This window comes from Phaenicophaeus curvirostris, chromosome W, assembly GCF_032191515.1.
Source record: "Phaenicophaeus curvirostris isolate KB17595 chromosome W, BPBGC_Pcur_1.0, whole genome shotgun sequence".
NCBI classification, from domain to species: Eukaryota; Metazoa; Chordata; class Aves; order Cuculiformes; family Cuculidae; genus Phaenicophaeus; species Phaenicophaeus curvirostris.
Window position 1 is genome coordinate 543,360 of NC_091430.1, and position 19,024 is coordinate 562,383.

A 19,024-nucleotide genomic window follows, 5' to 3' on the forward strand; every position below is an offset into this window, starting at 1 on the left:
ATATGTAGCCAGAGTAGTGCAGCGTATAGGAAGAGGATGGATAAAACAGGTAAAGAATGTGTGCTTGTTTTTAAATGTTAAGGCAGTTATGGTTTCAAGTCACAACTAGAAAACCAGAATTTTATGTGATGCACATTCGGAGTCACACATCACTTCCAGGATTTATAGTCGAAGGGAACAGAACAGCAGACAGACCGACAGCACGGGTGTACCCCATTGTACACAAGGACAGGTGATAGTAGAATGAGCCCAGCAGACACTAAAAGATATGTTGTTAAAACAAAAAGGGGGAACGAAGGCTGAAACACCATAGAACAGATTAAGGAAAGCATTGTATGTATTAAATTCCTTAAATGTGCGAGAGAATTAGGGAGTGGAATCATCGCTTATAGTCAGGTATTTTTTCGTCTTCACAAGCAGAGGGTCGGCGGCTTGGTGGGGAAGGAGCCAGGGTATTGTTGAAATCTTTGGTGTTGGGCCGGTGGGAAGGACCATATCAGTTAATAACGTGGCGTCGAGGATATGCTTGTGTTTCCACAGGTCAAGGACCCAAGTGGATGCCAGCGTGGTGTGTCCATCCGTATCTAAGCAGAGATAGCAATTATGATGAAGACGACTGCTACTAATACGGACAGCAATAATGCTGGGGCTATATCAGCACTCATGGACAGGGCAAAGAAGCTTGAAGATGAATGATGATTGAAAAAAAAAACAAACAACAACTTCTTATAAAGGATTCTTAAGTCAGAAAGCTAGCTAAGGGCCCTAATCAAAATTGCTTTTCTTACATTAGTATACTTCTGTGTATCTGTAGTAAGACATTTATATGTTTAATTATGTGTATATCATGTTTTCCGTTAGCCATCTTGGCTGAGAACGCACATTGACGACTCATGTCAAGCTTCTCATCCACCAGCACACCCAAGTCCTTCTCTGCAGGGCTGATCTGAATCACATCATCCCCCATCATGTTTCCTTCGATTAATGCCTGGCTCCGAGCCTGGTGCGAGGAGAGGGGCTTTGGCTTCTTTGATCATGGGGTGGCTCACGCACCCCCAGGCTTTCTTGCTAAGGATGGGACACGCGTCTCCTAGGGGGACTAAAGCCCTTGCTAGAAACCTAGCTAAGCTCATAAATCGAGCTTTAAACTAGATGTGAAGGGGGAGGGGGTTGAGCCCAGGCTAGACAGGAACGAGCCTGGACGTGGGGCAATGGTGACTCAGAGAGGGTGTGCTGGTGTGGACCTCTAGTACCTCACCACACAGAAAGTGGGGGAGAACACACCTCGGGGTGCTAAGGGAGATACAGGCACTGGAGCTAGCTACTCCAGTTACCAGGCAATTGGGAATGAACTCTGTTCCCTCTAAGAGGGCTGAAGGCTCAGCAGCTCAGCTGAAGTGCATTTACACCAATGCACACAGCATGGGGAATAAGAAGGAAGAGCTGGAAGCTGTTGTAGGGCAAGGAGGCTATGATGTCGTTGCCATCACGGAAACGTGGTGGGACGACTCATATAACTGGAGTGCAGCTATGGTGGGGTACAAACTCTTCAGGCGGGACAGGAAGCGTAGGAGAGGAGGCGGGGTAGCCCTCTTTGTAAGGGAGGACTTGGACACCATTGAGATGGATTGTGGCAATCAGGAGATTGAGTGCCTGTGGGTTAAAATCAGAGGAGCACACCAGAAGGCAGATATTGTGATGGGAGTCTGTTACAGACCACCCAGACAAGGAGAAGCAGCTGATGAGCTCTTCTATAAACAGCTGGGGATAGTCTCTAGATGGATGCCTCTTGTTCTCCTGGGAGGCTTCAATCTTCTGGGTATCTGCTGGAAGTACAATAGAGCAGAAAGGAAGCAGTCTAGGAGGTTCCTGGAGTGCCTGGAAGACAACTTCCTTGCACATCTGGTGAATGAACCAACAAGGGAGGGTGCCCTCCTGGACCTGCTGTTTGTGAAGAGAAGGCCTTGTAGGGGATGTGGCAGTAGGTGGACGCCTAGGACAAAGTGATCATGAGATGATAGGGTTTTCTGTTCTAGGTGAAGTGAAGAGCGTGGTTAGTAGGAAGGTAGAATTAAATTTCCAGAGGGCAGACTTTGATCTCTTCAGAAGGCTGGTTGGCGAAGTCTCATGGGAGACAGTACTTAAGGGCAAGGGAGCCCATGAGGGCTGGGAGCTCTTCAAAAAGGAAATCCTAGCAGCTCAGGAGAAAGCCATCTCCGTGTTCCGGAAAAAAAGCCGGCAGGGGAGAAAGCCAGCTTGGTTGAACAGTGAGATCTTGAGTGATATCAAGAAGAAGAGAAATGTTTATGGGCTCTGGAAGAGGGGACAGGCCTCTTGGGTGGACTACAGGAGGGAAGTGAGATTGTGTAGGGAAAAAATCAGGAGGGCTAAGGCTCAACTAGAAATCAGATTGGCAAAGTCTGTGAAAGATAACAAAAAATCTTTCTACAAATATATAAATAATAAAAGGAGGACTAGGGAGACCATACAGTCCCTATTGGACGAAGAAGGAACAACAGTGACAGGGGATGAGGAAAAGGCTGAGGTACTTAATGCCTTCTTTGCCTCAGTCTTTAGTTGTAAAGTCATTCCGTCTGTGTACAAACCCAGGAGCTAGAGGAGCATAATGAGGCTCCCGTGATCCAAGAGGAGGTGGTCAGAGCCTTGCTAGCCCGACTGGACAGTCACAAGTCTATGGGGCCGGATGGGATTCACCCAAGGGCATTGAAGGAGCTGGCGGATGTGCTGGCCAAACCCCTTTCCATCATCTTCCAACAGTCCTGGAAGACTGGGGAAGTCCCACTGGACTGGAGGCTGGCTGATGTTGTGCCCATCTACAAGAAGGGTTGCAGGGAGGACCCAGGGAACTCCAGGCCTGTCAGTCTGACCTCAGTGCCAGGGAAAGTCATGGAGCAGGTGATCTTGAGTGCTATCATGAAGCACATGCAAGAGAACCGGGTGATCAGGCCCAGTCAACACGGGTTCACAAAAGGCAGGACTTGCCAAACTAACCTGATCGCCTTCTATGACAAAGTGACTCGGCTGCTGGACGAGGGAAAGGCTGTGGATGGATCTTCCTGGACTTCAGTAAAGCCTTTGACACAGTTTCTCACAGCATTGTGCTTAGGAAACTGTCAGCCTCTGGCCTGGAGAGGCGCACACTCTCCTGGGTGGAAAACTGGTTGGATGGCCGGGCCCAGAGAGTGGTGGGAAATGGTGTTAAATCCAGCTGGAGGCCAGTGACAAGTGGGGTTCCCCAGGGCTCAGTGCTGGGTCCAGCCCTGTTCAATGACCTGGATGAAGGCATCGAGTGCACCCTTAACAAGTTTGCGGACGACACTAAGCTGAGTGGAAGTGTCGATCTGCTGGAGGGTAGGGAGGCTCTGCAAAGCGATCTGAAAAGGCTGGACCACTGGGCAGATTCCAGTGGCATGAGGTTTAATGAGGCCAAATGCCGAGTTCTGCACTTGGGGCACAACAACCCTATGCAGTGCTACAGACTTGGAGAAGACTTGCTGGAAAGCTGCCTGGAGGAGGGGGACCTGGGGGTGTTGGTTGACAGCCGACTGAACATGAGCCAGCAGTGTGCCCAGGTGGCCAAGAAGGCCAATGGCATCTTGGCTTGGATCAGAAACAGCATGACCAGCAGGTCCAGGGAGGTTATTCTCCCTCTGTACTCGGCACTGGTGAGACCGCTCCTCGAATCCTGTGTTCAGTTCTGGGCCCCTCACCACAAGAAGGATGTTGAGGCTCTGGAACGAGTCCAGAGAAGAGCAACAAAGCTGGTGAAGGGGCTGGAGAACAAGTCTTACGAGGAGCGGCTGAGAGAGCTGTGGTTGTTTAGCCTGGAGAAGAGGAGGCTGAGGGGAGTCCTCATTGCTCTCTATAACTACCTGAAAGGAGGTTGTAGAGAGGAGGGTGCTGGCCTCTTCTCCCAAGTGACAGGGGGACAGGACGAGAGGGAATGGCCTCAAGCTCCGCCAGGGGAGGTTTAGGCTGGACATTAGGAAAAAATTTTTCACAGAAAGGGTCATTGGGCACTGGCAGAGGCTGCCCAGGGAGGTGGTTGATTCACCTTCCCTGGAGGTGTTTAAGGGACGGGTGGACGAGGTGCTAAGGGGCATGGTTTAGTGTTTGATAGGAATGGTTGGACTCGATGATCCGGTGGGTCTCTTCCAACCTGGTTATTCTATGATTCTATGATTCTATGATTCTATGCGTACTGAAATCGAGGATTGCCCCGACCCAGGTGCAGTACATTGCACTTGGCCTTGCTGAACCTCATGAGGTTCTCACAGGCCTACTTCTCCAGCTCATCCAGGTCCCTCTGGATGACATCCCGTCCTTCTGGTGTGACAGCTGGACCACTCAGCTTGGTGTCACCTGCAAACTTGCTGAGACTCCCCTCGATCTCGCTGTCAATATCATCGATGAGGATATTAAACAGCACTGGTCCCAGTATGGACCCCTGAGGGACACCACTTGTCACGAATCTCTATCTGGACATCAAGCCGTTGACCTATACTCTCTGAATGAGACTATCCAACCAATTCCTCATCCACAGAACAGTCCACCCATCAAAACCATATCTCTCCAATTTAGAGAGAATGATATTGTGGAGGACCGTGTCAAAGACTTTAAAGAAGTCAAGGTAAATGACATCCATATCTCTTCCCATGTCCACTGATGTAGCAGCTCCATCATAGAAAGCCTCTAGAATCATAGAATAACCAGGTTGGAAGAGACCCACTGGATCATCGAGTCCAACCATTCCTATCAAACACTAAACCATGCCCCTCAGCACCTCGTCCACCCATGCCTTAAACACCTCCAGGGAAGGGGACACAACCACCTCCCTGGGTAGCCTGTTCCAATGCCCAATGACCCTTTCTGTGAAGAATTTTTTCCTAATGTCCAGCCTAAATCTCCCCTGACGGAGCTTGAGGCCATTCCCTCTTGTCCTGTCCCCCGTCACTTGGGAGAAGAGGCCAGCACCCTCCTCTCTACAACCTCTTTCAGGTAGTTGTAGAGAGCAATGAGGTCTCCCCTCAGCCTCCTCTTCTCCAGGCTAAACACTCCCAGCTCTCTCAGCCACTCCTCATAAGGCCTGTTCTCCAGCCCCTTCACCAGCTTGGTTGTTCTTCTCTGGACTCGTTCCAGAGCCTCAACATCCTTCTTGTGGTGAGGGGCCCAGAAATGAACACAGGATTCGAGGAGCGGTCTCACCAGTGCCGAGTCCAGAGGGAGAAGAACCTCCCTGGACCTGCTGGCCATGCCATTTCTGATCCAAGCCAAGATGCCACTGGCCTTCTTGGCCACCTGGGCACACTGCTGGCTCATATTCAGTCGCTGTCAACCAACACCCCCAGGTCCCCCTCCTCCAGGCAGCTCTCCAGCCAGACTTCTCCTAGTCTGTAGCACTGCATAGGGTTGTTGTGCCCCAAGTGCAGAACTCGGCATTTGGCCTTGTTAAACCTCATGCCATTGGACTCTGACCAGCGGTCCAGCCTGTTCAGATCCCTTTGCAGAGCCTCCCGACCCTCCAGCAGACCGACACTTCTACCGAGCTTAGTGTCGTCCGCAAACTTGCTAAGGGTGCACTCGATGCCTTCATCCAGGTCATTGATAAAGACATTGAACAGGGCTGGACCCAGCACTGAGCCCTGGGGAACCCCACTTGTCACTGGCCTCCAGCTGGAGTTAACTCCATTTCCCACCACTCTCTGGGCCCGGCCATCCAACCAGTTTTCCACCCAGGAGAGGGTGCGCCTGTCCAGCCCAGAGGTGACAGTTTCTCAAGCAGAATGCTGGGAGAAACTGTGTCAAAGGCTTTACTGAAGTCCAGGAAGATCCATCCACAGCCTTTCCCTCATCCAGCAGCCGAGTCACTTTGTCATAGAAGGCGATCAGGTTAGTCTGGCAAGACCTGCCTTTTGTGAACCCGTGTTGACTGGGCCTGATCACCCGGTTCTCTTGCATGTGCTTCATGATAGCACTCAAGATCACCTGTTCCATGACTTTCCCTGGCACTGAGGTCAGACTGAGAGGCCTGTAGTTTCCTGGGTCCTCCCTGCGACCCTTCTTGTAGATGGGCACAACATCAGCCAGCCTCCAGTCCAGTGGGACTTCCCCAGTCTTCCAGGACTGTTGGAAGATGATGGAAAGGGGTTTGGCCAGCACATCCGCCAGCTCCTTCAATGCCCTTGGATGGATCCTGTCCAGCCCCATAGACTTGTGACTGTCCAGTCGGGCTAGCAAGGCTCTGACCACCTCCTCTTGGATCACGGGAGCCTCATTTTGCTCCTCTAGCTCCTGGGTTTGTACACAGACGGAACGACCCTCCTTACAACTAAAGACTGAGGCAAAGAAGGCATTAAGTACCTCAGCCTTTTCCTCATCCCCTGTCACTGTTGTTCCTTCTTCGTCCAATAGGGACTGTATGGTCTCCCTAGTCCTCCTTTTATTATTTATATATTTGTAGAAAGATTTTTTGTTATCTTTCACAGACTTTGCCAATCTGATTTCTAGTTGAGCCTTAGCCCTCCTGATTTTTTCCCTACACAATCTCACTTCCCTCCTGTAGTCCACCCAAGAGGCCTGTCCCCTCTTCCAGAGCCCATAAACATTTCTCTTCTTCTTGATATCACTCAAGATCTCACTGTTCAACCAAGCTGGCTTTCTCCCCTGCCGGCTTTTTTTCCGGAACACGGGGATGGCTTTCTCCTGAGCTGCTAGGATTTCTTTTTTGAAGAGCTCCCAGCCCTCATGGGCTCCCTTGCCCTTAAGTACTGTCTCCCATGAGACTTCGCCAACCAGCCTTCTGAAGAGATCAAAGTCTGCCCTCTGGAAATTTAATGCTCCCGTCCTACTAACAACCCTCTTCACTTCACCTAGAACAGAAAACCCTATCATCTCATGATCACTTTGTCCTAGGCGTCCACCTACTGCCACATCCCCCACAAGGTCTTCTCTGTTCACAAACAGCAGGTCTAGGAGGGCACCCTCCCTTTTCGGTTCATTCACCAACTGTGCAAGGAAGTTGTCTTCCACGCACTCCAGGAACCTCCTAGACTGCTTCCTTTCTGCTCTATTGTACTCCCAGCAGATATCAGGCAGATTGAAGTCTCCCACAAGAATGAGAGGCATGGATCTAGAGATTAACCCCAGCTGTTTATAGAAGAGCTCATCAGCTGCTTCTCCTTGGCTGGGTGGTCTGTAACAGACTCCCATCACAAAATCTACCTTCTGGTGTGCTCCTCTGATTTTAACCCACAGGCACTCAACCTCCTGATTGCCACAATCCATCTCAACGGAGTCCAAGTCCTCCCTTACAAAGAGGGCTACCCCGCCTCCTCTCCTACCCTTCCTGTCCCGCCTGAAGAGTTTGTACCCCACCATAGCTGCACTCCAGTTATATGACTCGTCCCACCACGTTTCCGTGATGGCAATGACATCATAGGCTCCTTGCCCTATGACAGCTTCCAGCTCTTCCTTCTTATTTCCCAGGCTGCGTGCATTGGTGTAAATGCACTTCAGCTGAGCTGCTGAGCCTTCAGCCCTCTTAGAGGGAACAGAGTTCGTTCCCAGTTGCCTGGTAACTGGAGTAGCTAGCCCCAGAGTGCCCGTATCTCCCTTAGCACTCCCAGGTGTGTTCTCCCCCACTTTCTGTGTGGTGAGGTACTGGAGGTCCTCACCAGCACACCCTCTCTGAGTCACCATTGCCCCACGTCCAGGCTCGTTCCTGTCTAGCCTGGGCTCAACCCCCTCCCCCTTCACATCTAGTTTAAAGCTCGATTTATGAGCTTAGCTAGGTTTCTAGCAAGGGCTTTAGTCCCCCTAGGAGACGCGTGTCCCATCCTTAGCAAGAAAGCCTGGGGGTGCGTGAGCCACCCCATGATCAAAGAAGCCAAAGCCCCTCTCCTCGCACCAGGCTCGGAGCCAGGTATTAATCGAATTCTTCTTCCTGGCTTCCTGCTCCTCTCTATTTAGCCTTGGGATGAAGCAGAATACCACTTGTGCCCCAGAGCCCTCCATCATTTTCCCAATGGCCCTGAAGTCATTCTTGATGGTTTTGGCCTTTTTGTTTACTAGACCATCGTTACCAGTTTGGACTGCTATCAGAGGATAGTAGTCTGTCTCATGGACCAGGGAAGGAAGTTTTCTAGCTACCTCCTTCCCTCTAGGTTGGTCATACAGGATTTGCCTTTGATGAAGCCATGACCCAGAATCAGGTCATATATGAATGATTTAGCACCTTGTGTCCCATGAACATGCGGTATGTGATGGGGTGGAGAGGCTGTGGTATTGCTACGTCTAGGCAGGATTCTGACTTAGAGGCATTCAGTCATAAGCCTGAAGATGGTAGCCTCGTGCCAGTGGCTCCTCAGACAAACGCATGCATCAGGGGTCTGAATCTGTGGTTCCTCTTGCACTGAACAGGAATAATATTGCAACAACACAGTTTACACAGTAGGGTAAAACTAACTTGTCTCACAACAGTCTAATAGACAGGACACAGCTTACTGAAAGCCCAAACTAAGCCGCACAGATGGGTGCTTAGCTCCAAGAAAGGCTGGGTCCACTCAAGAGCTAGAGGAACACAGACCTAAGGCTGCTGGAATGTGCACAAGTGTCTGTATGCATGACTTGAAAAAATGCTTTGAATTATTACAAGCATATTACAAACTGAAAAACAAAAAGTTTCAGAAGTTTTTCACTGATGTTAATAAGAAACATAAATAGTTTAGCAGTGAGGTGGAAGAACCATCTTCAAGACAGAGAGGAGATTTAGAGCTTTTATCTCCACATTTACCTCTAAAATGTTTTGTTTTGAAAGTGAAAACTTAAAAATTCAAGACAACTTCATGAGTAAGTTCTTTTTCATAACAGTTGAAAAAAAGTCATGGAATAATATCATTTTGATAATTTCAAAGTGGAAGGAAAGCCTAAGACAGGAGGGAAATGTTCAGTGCATTTGTTCCATTCAGTTCGTAACATGTGAACACTTTAACTGATAGCAACAAAGGACAAGATTGTATATTCTGAAAGCCCAGGAAGCCCAGGAAAGCTCCTTCTCCTGAAAAGATTATTTCAGTGCATTTTTATTTATATTTACCAGAAAACAAAATGTTCACAAACACTAGGAGCTTATTTATAACACTTATTACAGTCTTAAATTCATATCTCTCTACTCCATTAAGCAGGACGAATTTTATGTTGCAAGCTATTTACATTCAGTCTCCACCTTACCAAGAGGCACCAAAGAATTTGCAAAAACTATAAAACTGGCACCTGAGACCTATTACACTTTGAGAGGAGGATTCATACAACTACCTTACCTGATGGACAAGTCAATGGGCCTGGCTCTCTCTTCCTTTCCCCAAGAAAGGATGCCTTCTTGGTAAGAGTTGCGCACCTCTTACTCTGTTGGATGTTTCCCCAGAAAATAACTACTAACTCGAGTTTTTATTATTACTAATTTTATATATATATACTCCTTGTTAACTGGTTGTAACTAATTATGCGCTTCAATGGCAATCCTAACTTTGTTCTTATCTGTCGCTCTAATTAAATTACTTATCACCTCAGCATTTCGAAATTTTCTCTCTGACAGGCATTGCTGCAAGCTGTTTGGTCTGTGAGCTGCAAGTATTAACCCTGTGTGTACCAGTCTCTAAGGAGACTCTCACAGGTAACTGGATTCTGACTGGTGGCAAAACCATCTATAAATGCACACACATAACCCTTCAGTCATAAACCATCTACCTGGTCTGGGACCAGAGATGGATTCAACCACACTTAGGCTCCTCTCTGAGGGGAAGCTTAGAAAGCAAGAAGGTCCATCTTGAACCTGGTGATCTGATGGGAGTGCCTCCCTCAGCCACCAGTCAGAATCTCACCTGTTTAACATAAGAAGATATTATTCTGTTCAGGATAAACTCTCAACCACCGACTGCCCACTGCCACCTTGGTAAAGAACAAATCAGAATTCTACATCCTCCAGAAGTTTATGGGCTATGATTTGTCCCGTGATCAACTACAAACCATGTGGTGGGGTCCACCCTACACCATGTAAACCTACCATGACAATATTGACAGTTGCCTGAAAGACACCACTCGCTGCAGTGACCCTCCTCTGGCCTATATTGGCTGTGCAGCAATCATGCCATGAAAAACCTCCCATGGAGTGAGAGGGGACCTGCATGCCTGAACTAATAGTGCCTGGGATGCACATTGAAGAAAACCTTGACGTGACCCATGTCCACAAAAACATCCTGTGACATCTACCTTTGGTAGAACAAGGCTCTAGTTTTCACCAGTTTGCCCAGATCCTCCTTTCTCGACTAGGGGGTCTCTGAGCTGGAGAAAACAATGACAGTCTGTCTGTGTATTGGGTTTGCATGGCAAAGTTGGAGGGAGGAGGGGAGGGGTACAGGGATGGCTTCTGTGAGAAGATGCTAGAAGTTCTCCCCCATGTCTGATAGAGCCAATCCCAGTCAGATCCAACCTGGGCCTGTTGCTGGCCAAAGCTGAGCCAATCAGCGATGTTGGTAACATCTCTGTGATAACGTATTTAAGAAGGGGAAAAAAGAAATGCTGCACAAGAGAAGCCAGAAGAGAGAGGAGTAAGAATATGCGAGAGAAACAACTGTGCAGTCACCAAGGTCAGTGAAGAATGAGGGGGAGGAGTTTCTCCAGGCATCAGAGCAGAGATTGCCCTGCAGCCCTGGTGAGGACCATGGTGAAGCAGGCTGTCCCCCTGCAGCCCATGAAGGTCCATGATGGAGATGTGCCCAAAGGAGACTGTGATCTCATGGGACGCTCATGCCGGAGCAGGCTCCTGGCAATACCTGTGATCCCATGGAGGGGAGACCACACTGGAGGAGGGTTTCTGGCAGTATTTGTGACACTGTGGGGGACTCACGCTGGAGCAGTCTGTTCCTAAAGGACTGCACCTCATTGAAAGGACCCACAGTGGAGCAGTTCGTGGAGGACTGTATCCTGTGGGAGGGATCCCACACCAGAGCAGGGGAAGAGAGTGAGGAGGAAGGAGCGGCAGAGACAACATGTGATGAATTGACTGCAACCCCCATTACCTGTCCTGTGCTGCCTGGGAGGAGGTAGAGAAGTCAGGAGTGAACTTGAGCCCGGGAAGAAGGGAGGGGTGGAGGTAAGGTGTTTTAAGATTTGTTTGCATTTCTCATTATCTTACTCTGATTTGATTGGTAATAAATTAATTTCCCTGAGTTGAGTCTGTTTTGCCCATGAAGGCAATTGTTGAGTGATCTCCCTGTCCTTATCTTGACCCATGATCCTTTCGTTGTATATAATTCTCTCTCTGATCAGCTGAGGGGGAGTGATAGAGTGGCTTGGTGGGCATCTGATGTTGAGCCAAGGTTAGCCCAACACACTCTGCTACCATGGAAAATACAGAAAATGTAACGACCAATGCCATCCAAGACTACTTGCTGGCCACACAAGGTGGCATTTGCGCATTAGCAAATACTACCTGCTGTGTCTATGTCAACCAAGACCTACACATTGAGATCAACCTAAAGAACATCCAGGAACAACTAAAGCCATTGCATCAGGTGGCAATTAAAAGTATCGATTGGGTAATTGGTAAATTGTGATCATGGCTTACTTCTTGGTTCCCAGATCTCAGGCTAATTGTCAAAAGATTTTGGCTGTAACTTTTGTACTTAACTTGTTTATTGACATTGTTTATGTTTTGTTTTGTTTTGTATTAGTAGATGGGGTAGTATATTGTGTTGTAAAGCATTTACCCAGTCATGGTCAAGCCACTCCCTGACCTGGGTTGAGGCCACTAGATGGATGCTGGTCGTAAACTGTTTCGCAGCCTCTCTTGTAGCAATTGGGAAGACACCATAGTAATCACATCCTGGATCCCTCTGCAACTTATCCCTGATAGAGGTGATTCTACAGTACCCATCTCATGATGCACCAGCTTTTGAGCTCTGACTATATAACTTATACTCTGCAGGAGTTGGAACAGCAACCTCCTCTAGCTTGTTATAAAACTAACAACCTGTCAAAATAACACCCTAGCCCATAACTCCATGTCAAGTGATGATTTGAGAGAATCAAGTGGTGGAAGCAACACCTTGTCTCCTGACACCCTGTCCCTTGACCCTAGACACACTCTTCTTAATGCACCTCAGGATACCATTGGCCCTCTTGGCCACGAGGGCACATTGCTGGCTCATCATCAACTTGTTGTCCACTGGGACTCCCAGGTCCTTCTCCGCAGAGCTGCTTCCCACCTGTACTGGTGCATGGAGCTGTTCCTCCCGAGGTGCAGGACTCTACGCTTGCCTTTGTTGAACTTCATTAGGTTCCTCTTCACCCAACTCTCCAGCCTGTCCAGGTCTTGCTGAATGGCACCACAGCCTTTGGCCGCTCTTTCCAGTTTTGTGTTATCATCAGACTTGCTGAGGGTGCGCGCTGTCCCCTCAGCCAGGTCATTGTTGAATATATCCAACAAGACTAGGCCCAGTACCGACCCCTGGGGAACACCGCTGGCCACAGGCTTCCAACTAGATTCTAACACCACCGGTCACAACCCTCTGAGCTCTGCCCTCCAGCCAGTTCTCAATTCACCTCACTGTCTACTCATCTAACCCACACTTCCTAAGCTTACCTATGAGGATGTTGTGGGAAACAATGTCAAAAGCCTTGCTGAAGTCAAAGTAGACACCATCCACTGTAAGAGTCGGTCAAAGGATCGATTTCTGTCTCAACGTTTTCTCATTTTTAGCCTCAGAACTTGACTGTATGAATCACAAATGCAGGCCTTAGAAAAACAGCCAGAGCTGGTACGGAACGAATGCGTTGTGTCAAAACAGTGTCAAAAACCTTGCTGAAGTCAAGGTAGACACCATCTACTGCTCTCCCTTCATCTACCCAGCCAGTCATGACACTATAGAAGGCTATCAGATTGGTCAAGTGTGGTGTCCCCTTGGTGAACCCGTGTTGACCACTCACGATAACCTTCTTTTCCTCCAGGTGCTTAGAGATGACATCCAGGATGAGCAGTTCCATCACCTTTCCAGGGATGGAGATGAGGCTGACTGGCCTGTAGTTTCCTGGGTCCTGTCCTTTTTGAACACTGGAGTGACATTGGCTTTTCTCCAGTCCTCAGACACCTCTCCTGTTCTCCATGGCCTTTCAAAGATGATGGAGAGCGGCTTAGCGATAACATCTGCCGGTTCCCTCAGCACTTATGGGTGAATCCTATCAGGGTCCATGGATTTGATCCTCCTCGACCAAGGGACAGTCTTCCTTTCTCCAGACTTTCTCTCTTTCCTCCAGGGTCTGGGATTCCTGAGGTCCGGCCTTAGCAGTAAAGACTGAAGCAAAGAAGGCATTCGGCAACTCTGCCTTCTCTGCATCCTCTGTCACCAGGGCGCCCACTTCATTCAGCAGAGGGCCCACATTTTCCATAGTCTTCCTTTTTTCTCCTGATATACTTGAAGAAACCATTCCCGTTGTCCTTGAAGTCCCTTGCCAGATTTAATTCCAAGTGGGCCTTAGCCTTCCTCATTGCATCCCTGCACACTCTGACAGAGTTCCTATATTCCTCCCGAGTGGCCAGTCCCTTTTTCCACATTCTGTAAACTTCCTTCTTCCAGTTGAGTTTTTCCAGAAGCATCTTGCTCCTCCACACAGGCCTCCTGCCTCCTTTGCTCGATTTCTTACTCCTAGGGACGCATCGATCTTGAGCCTGGAGGAAATAATGTTTGAATATTGCCCAGCTCTCTTGGACCCCCCTACCTTCTAGAGCCCTATCCTATGGGATTCCTCCAAGTAGGTCTTTGAAGAGGCTGAAGTTAGTGCTCCTCAGGTCCAAAGTTTTAATCCTGCTTATTGCCCTACTTCTTCCATGCAGGATCTTGAACTCCACCATCTCATGGTCACTACAGCCAAGGCTGCCCCCAGCCTTCACATCCCCAACCAGACCTTCTTTGTTTGTTACTACAAGGTCCAGCAGCACACCTCTCCTCATTGGCTCTTCCTCCACTTGTGTCAAGAAGTTATCATCAATGCTCTGCAGGAATCTCTTGGACTATATGTGGCTAGCTATGTTGTCTTTCCAGCAAATATCTGGGTGATTGAAGTCCCCCAAGAGAACCAGGGCCTGCAATTGTGAAGCTACTTCCAGCTGTCTGTAGAAGGCCTCGTCAACTTCCTCTTCCTGATCAGGTGGCCTGTAGTAGACAGCCACAGCAGTGTCACCCACATTAGCTTGCCCCTTAATTCTTACCCATTAGCTCTCGACTTGTTCTTCATCCGCCCCTAGGCAGAGCTCGATACATTCCAGGTGCTCCCTCAAATAAAGAGCAACTCCACCAGCTCGCCTTGCTGGCCTGTCTTTTCTAAAAAGCACGTAGCCATCCATGACAGCAATCCAGTCACGTGAGCTATCCCACTGTGTCTCTGTAATTACAATGAGATCATGGCCCTGCAACTGCATGCATATCTCTAGTTCTTCCTGTTTATTCCCCATGCTGTGTTCGTTTGTGTACAGGCATTCAGAGAGGCAATTGTGCGTGCAGGTTTCCCTGTAGAGGTGCAAGAGGATCCACCATAGCCATACACACCCTTGAGATGGTTGGACTTCTGGGTCTTGTCATGGGAGGTAGCTAAGGAACATTTGTTGCTGCTCTGGTTGGCCTGGCTGGTTGGATGTATTGGCATGAGCATTGCCATTGTGGACCCCCACCCCCTGAGTCCTTTAGTTTAAAGCCCACCTCACAAAGTTGGCCAGCCTGCTGCCGCAGATTCCCTTGTCTCTTCTAGACAGGTGGATTCCATCCCTCCTTAACAGGTTATAGGCATCAAAGAATGACCCATTGTCGTAAAAGCCAAAGCCCTCATGATGGCACGAGCAATGTAGCCAGGATTTGATATGCATTATACATCTATTTCTGGCTACCCCCATCAACCCTTCTCTTAACAATGAAATCAACATATATAAACAGTCATGAAGAACATTAAAATGCTTTCTTTTTTTCATCCAACTTTTGTAATGAATGTTAAAAATGTTTTATGAACAATGGAAATAGTCTTCATGAAAGAAAAAAGCCAAATATTAAATTCCCCCCTACTTTGTAAAACAGTATAGAAAACATTGTTTACCACTGCACTTTGCCTGCTTAGTTCATACATTACCCATCATGAGTTTCTTTCTTCTGTTATTCTTTGAAATAGCAATACAGGTAGAAAAATATAAGCCAATAAAAATACTGTACTTGAAGTCAATGGAATGAAGCTTACTATTTTAGGGTCTGTTTTAGCAAAGAACCTATGAATTTTGTTTTATTATAATTCCCACTGTTGCTTTTTATGGCTCTGCTATACAACATTAACTATGCAAATAGCTACAGTAAGAATATTTCTCTACGGCAACTATTCCACTTTTAACACAAAATAGATAGGTTTCACTGACCCTTCATAAAGGAGATGAGTTTGTGTCATATTTGAGGATTAGCCTCTTAATCCCTGTAGAACTTCTCATTTCATTGCATGTAGTTGCATACAGCTGTTGGTACACATTTGGAAAATAGCCAGGACTGGGCAAACCAATCTGCTTTGAAAATGTCTTAAAAGAACTAAAAATTTTGAGGTTTGCTGTTTAGCATGAAGTATTCAATCTATTATTATACTTTGCAGGTCAAACAAATTTAATATCCAAATAATTATGTAAAATCACTCATTTCTTCTGAAGCTCTCAACAAACTTGTGCTTTAATCAAATTTTAAATAATATTTAAAATTTAAAATTAATTTTAGTGAAATTATTTTTTCTTAAAAACTGATGCTTGCTTACCTCATTGTCTGACTCCACAAGCACTTGATCGTATTCACTAAGAGCTACTAGGAACATTATAGATGTGACATTTTCAAAGCAATGTATCCATTTTCTTCTTTCTGATCGTTGGCCTCCTACATCCACCATTCTGCAAAATTAACAATGACCACATCAACTCCACAAATAGCTTAGCAGGTAAACATATAGTCACATTTGGAACACTGAATTCACAAAATTACTTGAAAACACAATTCGGTTTGTTTCTCTAAAATTTTAACATTTGTGTTGCAAACTAATGGAATGTGTTGTAAGTAAAGAGGTTATCACATTTGCTTTTTAGTCTTATGTTCTTTCTGAACTGTAATTATTATGGGTATCAAAGCCCTCAAATTTGTGATATTCAAAACTCTCATGATTCTGAGCCATAATTCTAGAATGCATGCCCTGTATATTCAGCAAAAACACATCTCTACAGAATGAAGTTGGTGACCTGTCTTTCTCCCAAGAAATATCCAGAGTCAAAATTCCAAAGTTGTCAAGGCTGTCTAATTTTAAGAATTTAAAGAGAATACAATCTGTATTTACTGAAGTTGTTAATAGTCAAAAGAAAAATTCAAATTTGCTGGCAAAGTGTAGCCCCAGTTCATTATGGGTCTCAATGTAACTAGACACTCAAGTGTCTAACTTGAAATTTTAATTGCATAGTTATTCTTTAAGCAATTGTATTTGCACTCAAAATGAACTGTGGGGGACAATTATTTGTAGGAGTACTATTAAAGTTGCAACATGTCACTTCTCTCTAAAAATCAAGTACAGAATTGGTACCTTTACATTTCATAATTCATTATTCATAATAAAAACGATATACTAATTTTCTTGAAAAATTACTTCCAGCTTTTCTATCAATAATAACTACTTTCAGAAAAAGACAGTTCTGTTTGTCTCTCATCCTGTTGACATCTTTAACAACAACTGCTAATTTTATAAGGACAAAAGCATGAAAATAAAATGAACAAGCTCATATTTTAAAAACATTGAATGATTTGTTCTTTTAATCAATGTCCTGTACATGGTATTACTAATGTAAAAGGAAACAAAAGAAACAAAGCACATGGGTGTTAATTTTTTTTTCTACCTGAAAATGACGCTTTGTAAGTCGAATGGATATTCAATGATCCCTGTTGTTGGGACTCGAACTCTAAGCACATCTTGCTGAGTCGGCAGATATGCCGAATCTGCTATGCGGTCCAAGTCGTTAAGATAACTATAGATGGGGAGAAACAACAGGAATGCAAGACAGTGATACTATAATCCCACTGAGGAAAAGAGAAAGGAAGACTTGGGTAAAGAAATGGGATGAGGGATAGGAAGAAGTGCAAGAGAAAAAAAAGCAGTATTGACATAAAAGAGGGAAGGAAACATACAGGAGTGCTCCATTCTCCCTTCCTAGTAATTTTCAGAGATCCAAGTAAATTCTATAAAAGGACAGCATAATTATCATGGTTTTCATATAAATTTGCTTGTCTTTCACAAGTTGAATCACTAACAATTCAAAATTTTCAGTTACTCAATTCTGGTTAATTTAAAGACATAATATGATGAAATGTGTAAGAAATATAAGAAATATATGCCTATAATTTTATCTGAAACTATAGCGTATTTCATGATAAGTACTCTGCAATGTCTACAAAGTATAGATAATCATGAATGCTCCAAGTGATAGTGAATTATTAATTATCAGTTTCAAAATGGTAGAAGGATAAATGGCACTCTTTTGAGATAAAAGAAAAATAAAACCCACAGTGACAAATTAAAAAACTCTCCGCCTGAAATTCCTGCATCCAGACTGAAACTTCTGATCAAGTTAATAAGCCTGCAGTACATTAAATGCATCCCACTCAGTTAGCAAATAATCTGAAAGTACAATAAAATTGCTTGTAAAGGCCTGTTAACTACAACACACAACTCTTCTGCTATTCCTTAATGGTGTTTTTCAAGTATAAAGCAGCTGTGCACTGGAGGTTTTAATTAACTTTCATAAGAGATGCTTCAAAAAAAGAGGGATAATATACCAATGTGTGATAAACTGTTTGGGTCCAGGAGTTGCACATTCCTTGGATTCAGTGTACCAGGCAGCTTGGACTCTCCCCAGGGTTCATGTCTGGGAAAAAGACTGCTGTAGGAAGTTAAGTTTCTGTGTTGCTTCTTGATTACTTCCAAAAACAAGGACGACCTTGGTTGGTCAGTTAGCTTCTGGTAAAATAACCTAAGGCTGCCTTGATTCATTCCAAGGGAGAGTAGCAATGTACTCCTTGCAATTTATCAAATCATTAAATATCACTAAGTTCTGAATGTATTCATTTCTTCATAGTTATTATTCAAGGTGTTCTTTTTTTAATAAATCTACATAAGGAATAATTAGACTACTTCTAGGTACGCTGAATGATTTGTTATGCAATAGTGAAAGTAAGTTGTTATGAACAATGACAGAAACAAAGTGATTTGTGTTCTACATTACAGCAAAAATACAGAATTCAATTGTTAACTCTGGGAGAGAGCCAAAAATATCAAATTTTTCTTGCTATGAATTTATACATGAAAGATTAAACTGATAGTAAATGTTGAATGTGAGAATATTATACATATTCAGAAAGATGTACTGAACCATATATCTGAGAAAAATGTACATATTCAGAAGTTACTACTCTGAAAATATTTTATCAGAACCCTGAACTACTTTCTGCCAATAGGAAAAAGGGCTTGAAAATCTGAGCATTTCACCTGCCCTTGGTTGTTTTCCAGAAAAAGCAGAATGGCTAATCATCGATGTACAGGGGGGGTGGAATCCATGACAAATCCATAAGCACCACAACAGGAAATCTAAAGAGATGCTGAAACAGTAATTGGTCTCTTTTTCCCTCCTACTCCACCAAAAACATTGGTTTTGTTTTGTGACTTTATTTCAGAAAAAAAAGAAGGGTACAAAGAAGCACTGTGGATCATTACATGCTATAGAGGTATTCATGAAAGCAGGAGAGCTTTAGGAGAATAAATTTGTAGGTGACCTGTTCATACAACTGCTTGTTGCATTCCTTTGGAAAGACTCAGCTGTAGTCTCCAGTATGTGAACCTGGTTACTGTACATCTGCACCATGAGCATAGTGGGCATACTACTAAGATATGCAGTAGTGCA

General features: G+C 45.5%; 1 protein-coding gene across 1 annotated transcript in view; it reads right to left on the reverse strand.

Annotated features, from left to right (window-relative positions):
- Positions 1-19,024, reverse strand: part of LOC138732944 (guanine nucleotide-binding protein G(q) subunit alpha-like) — a 99,212-nt gene that overhangs the window by 13,323 nt on the left and 66,865 nt on the right. Inside the window, exons 4-5 of the mRNA XM_069879749.1 lie at positions 16,967-17,095; positions 15,850-15,979 (exon numbers count right to left, since the gene is read on the reverse strand). Coding sequence (XP_069735850.1) covers positions 15,850-15,979; positions 16,967-17,095 — 259 coding nt within the window. The remainder of the gene's footprint in view (positions 1-15,849; positions 15,980-16,966; positions 17,096-19,024) is intronic.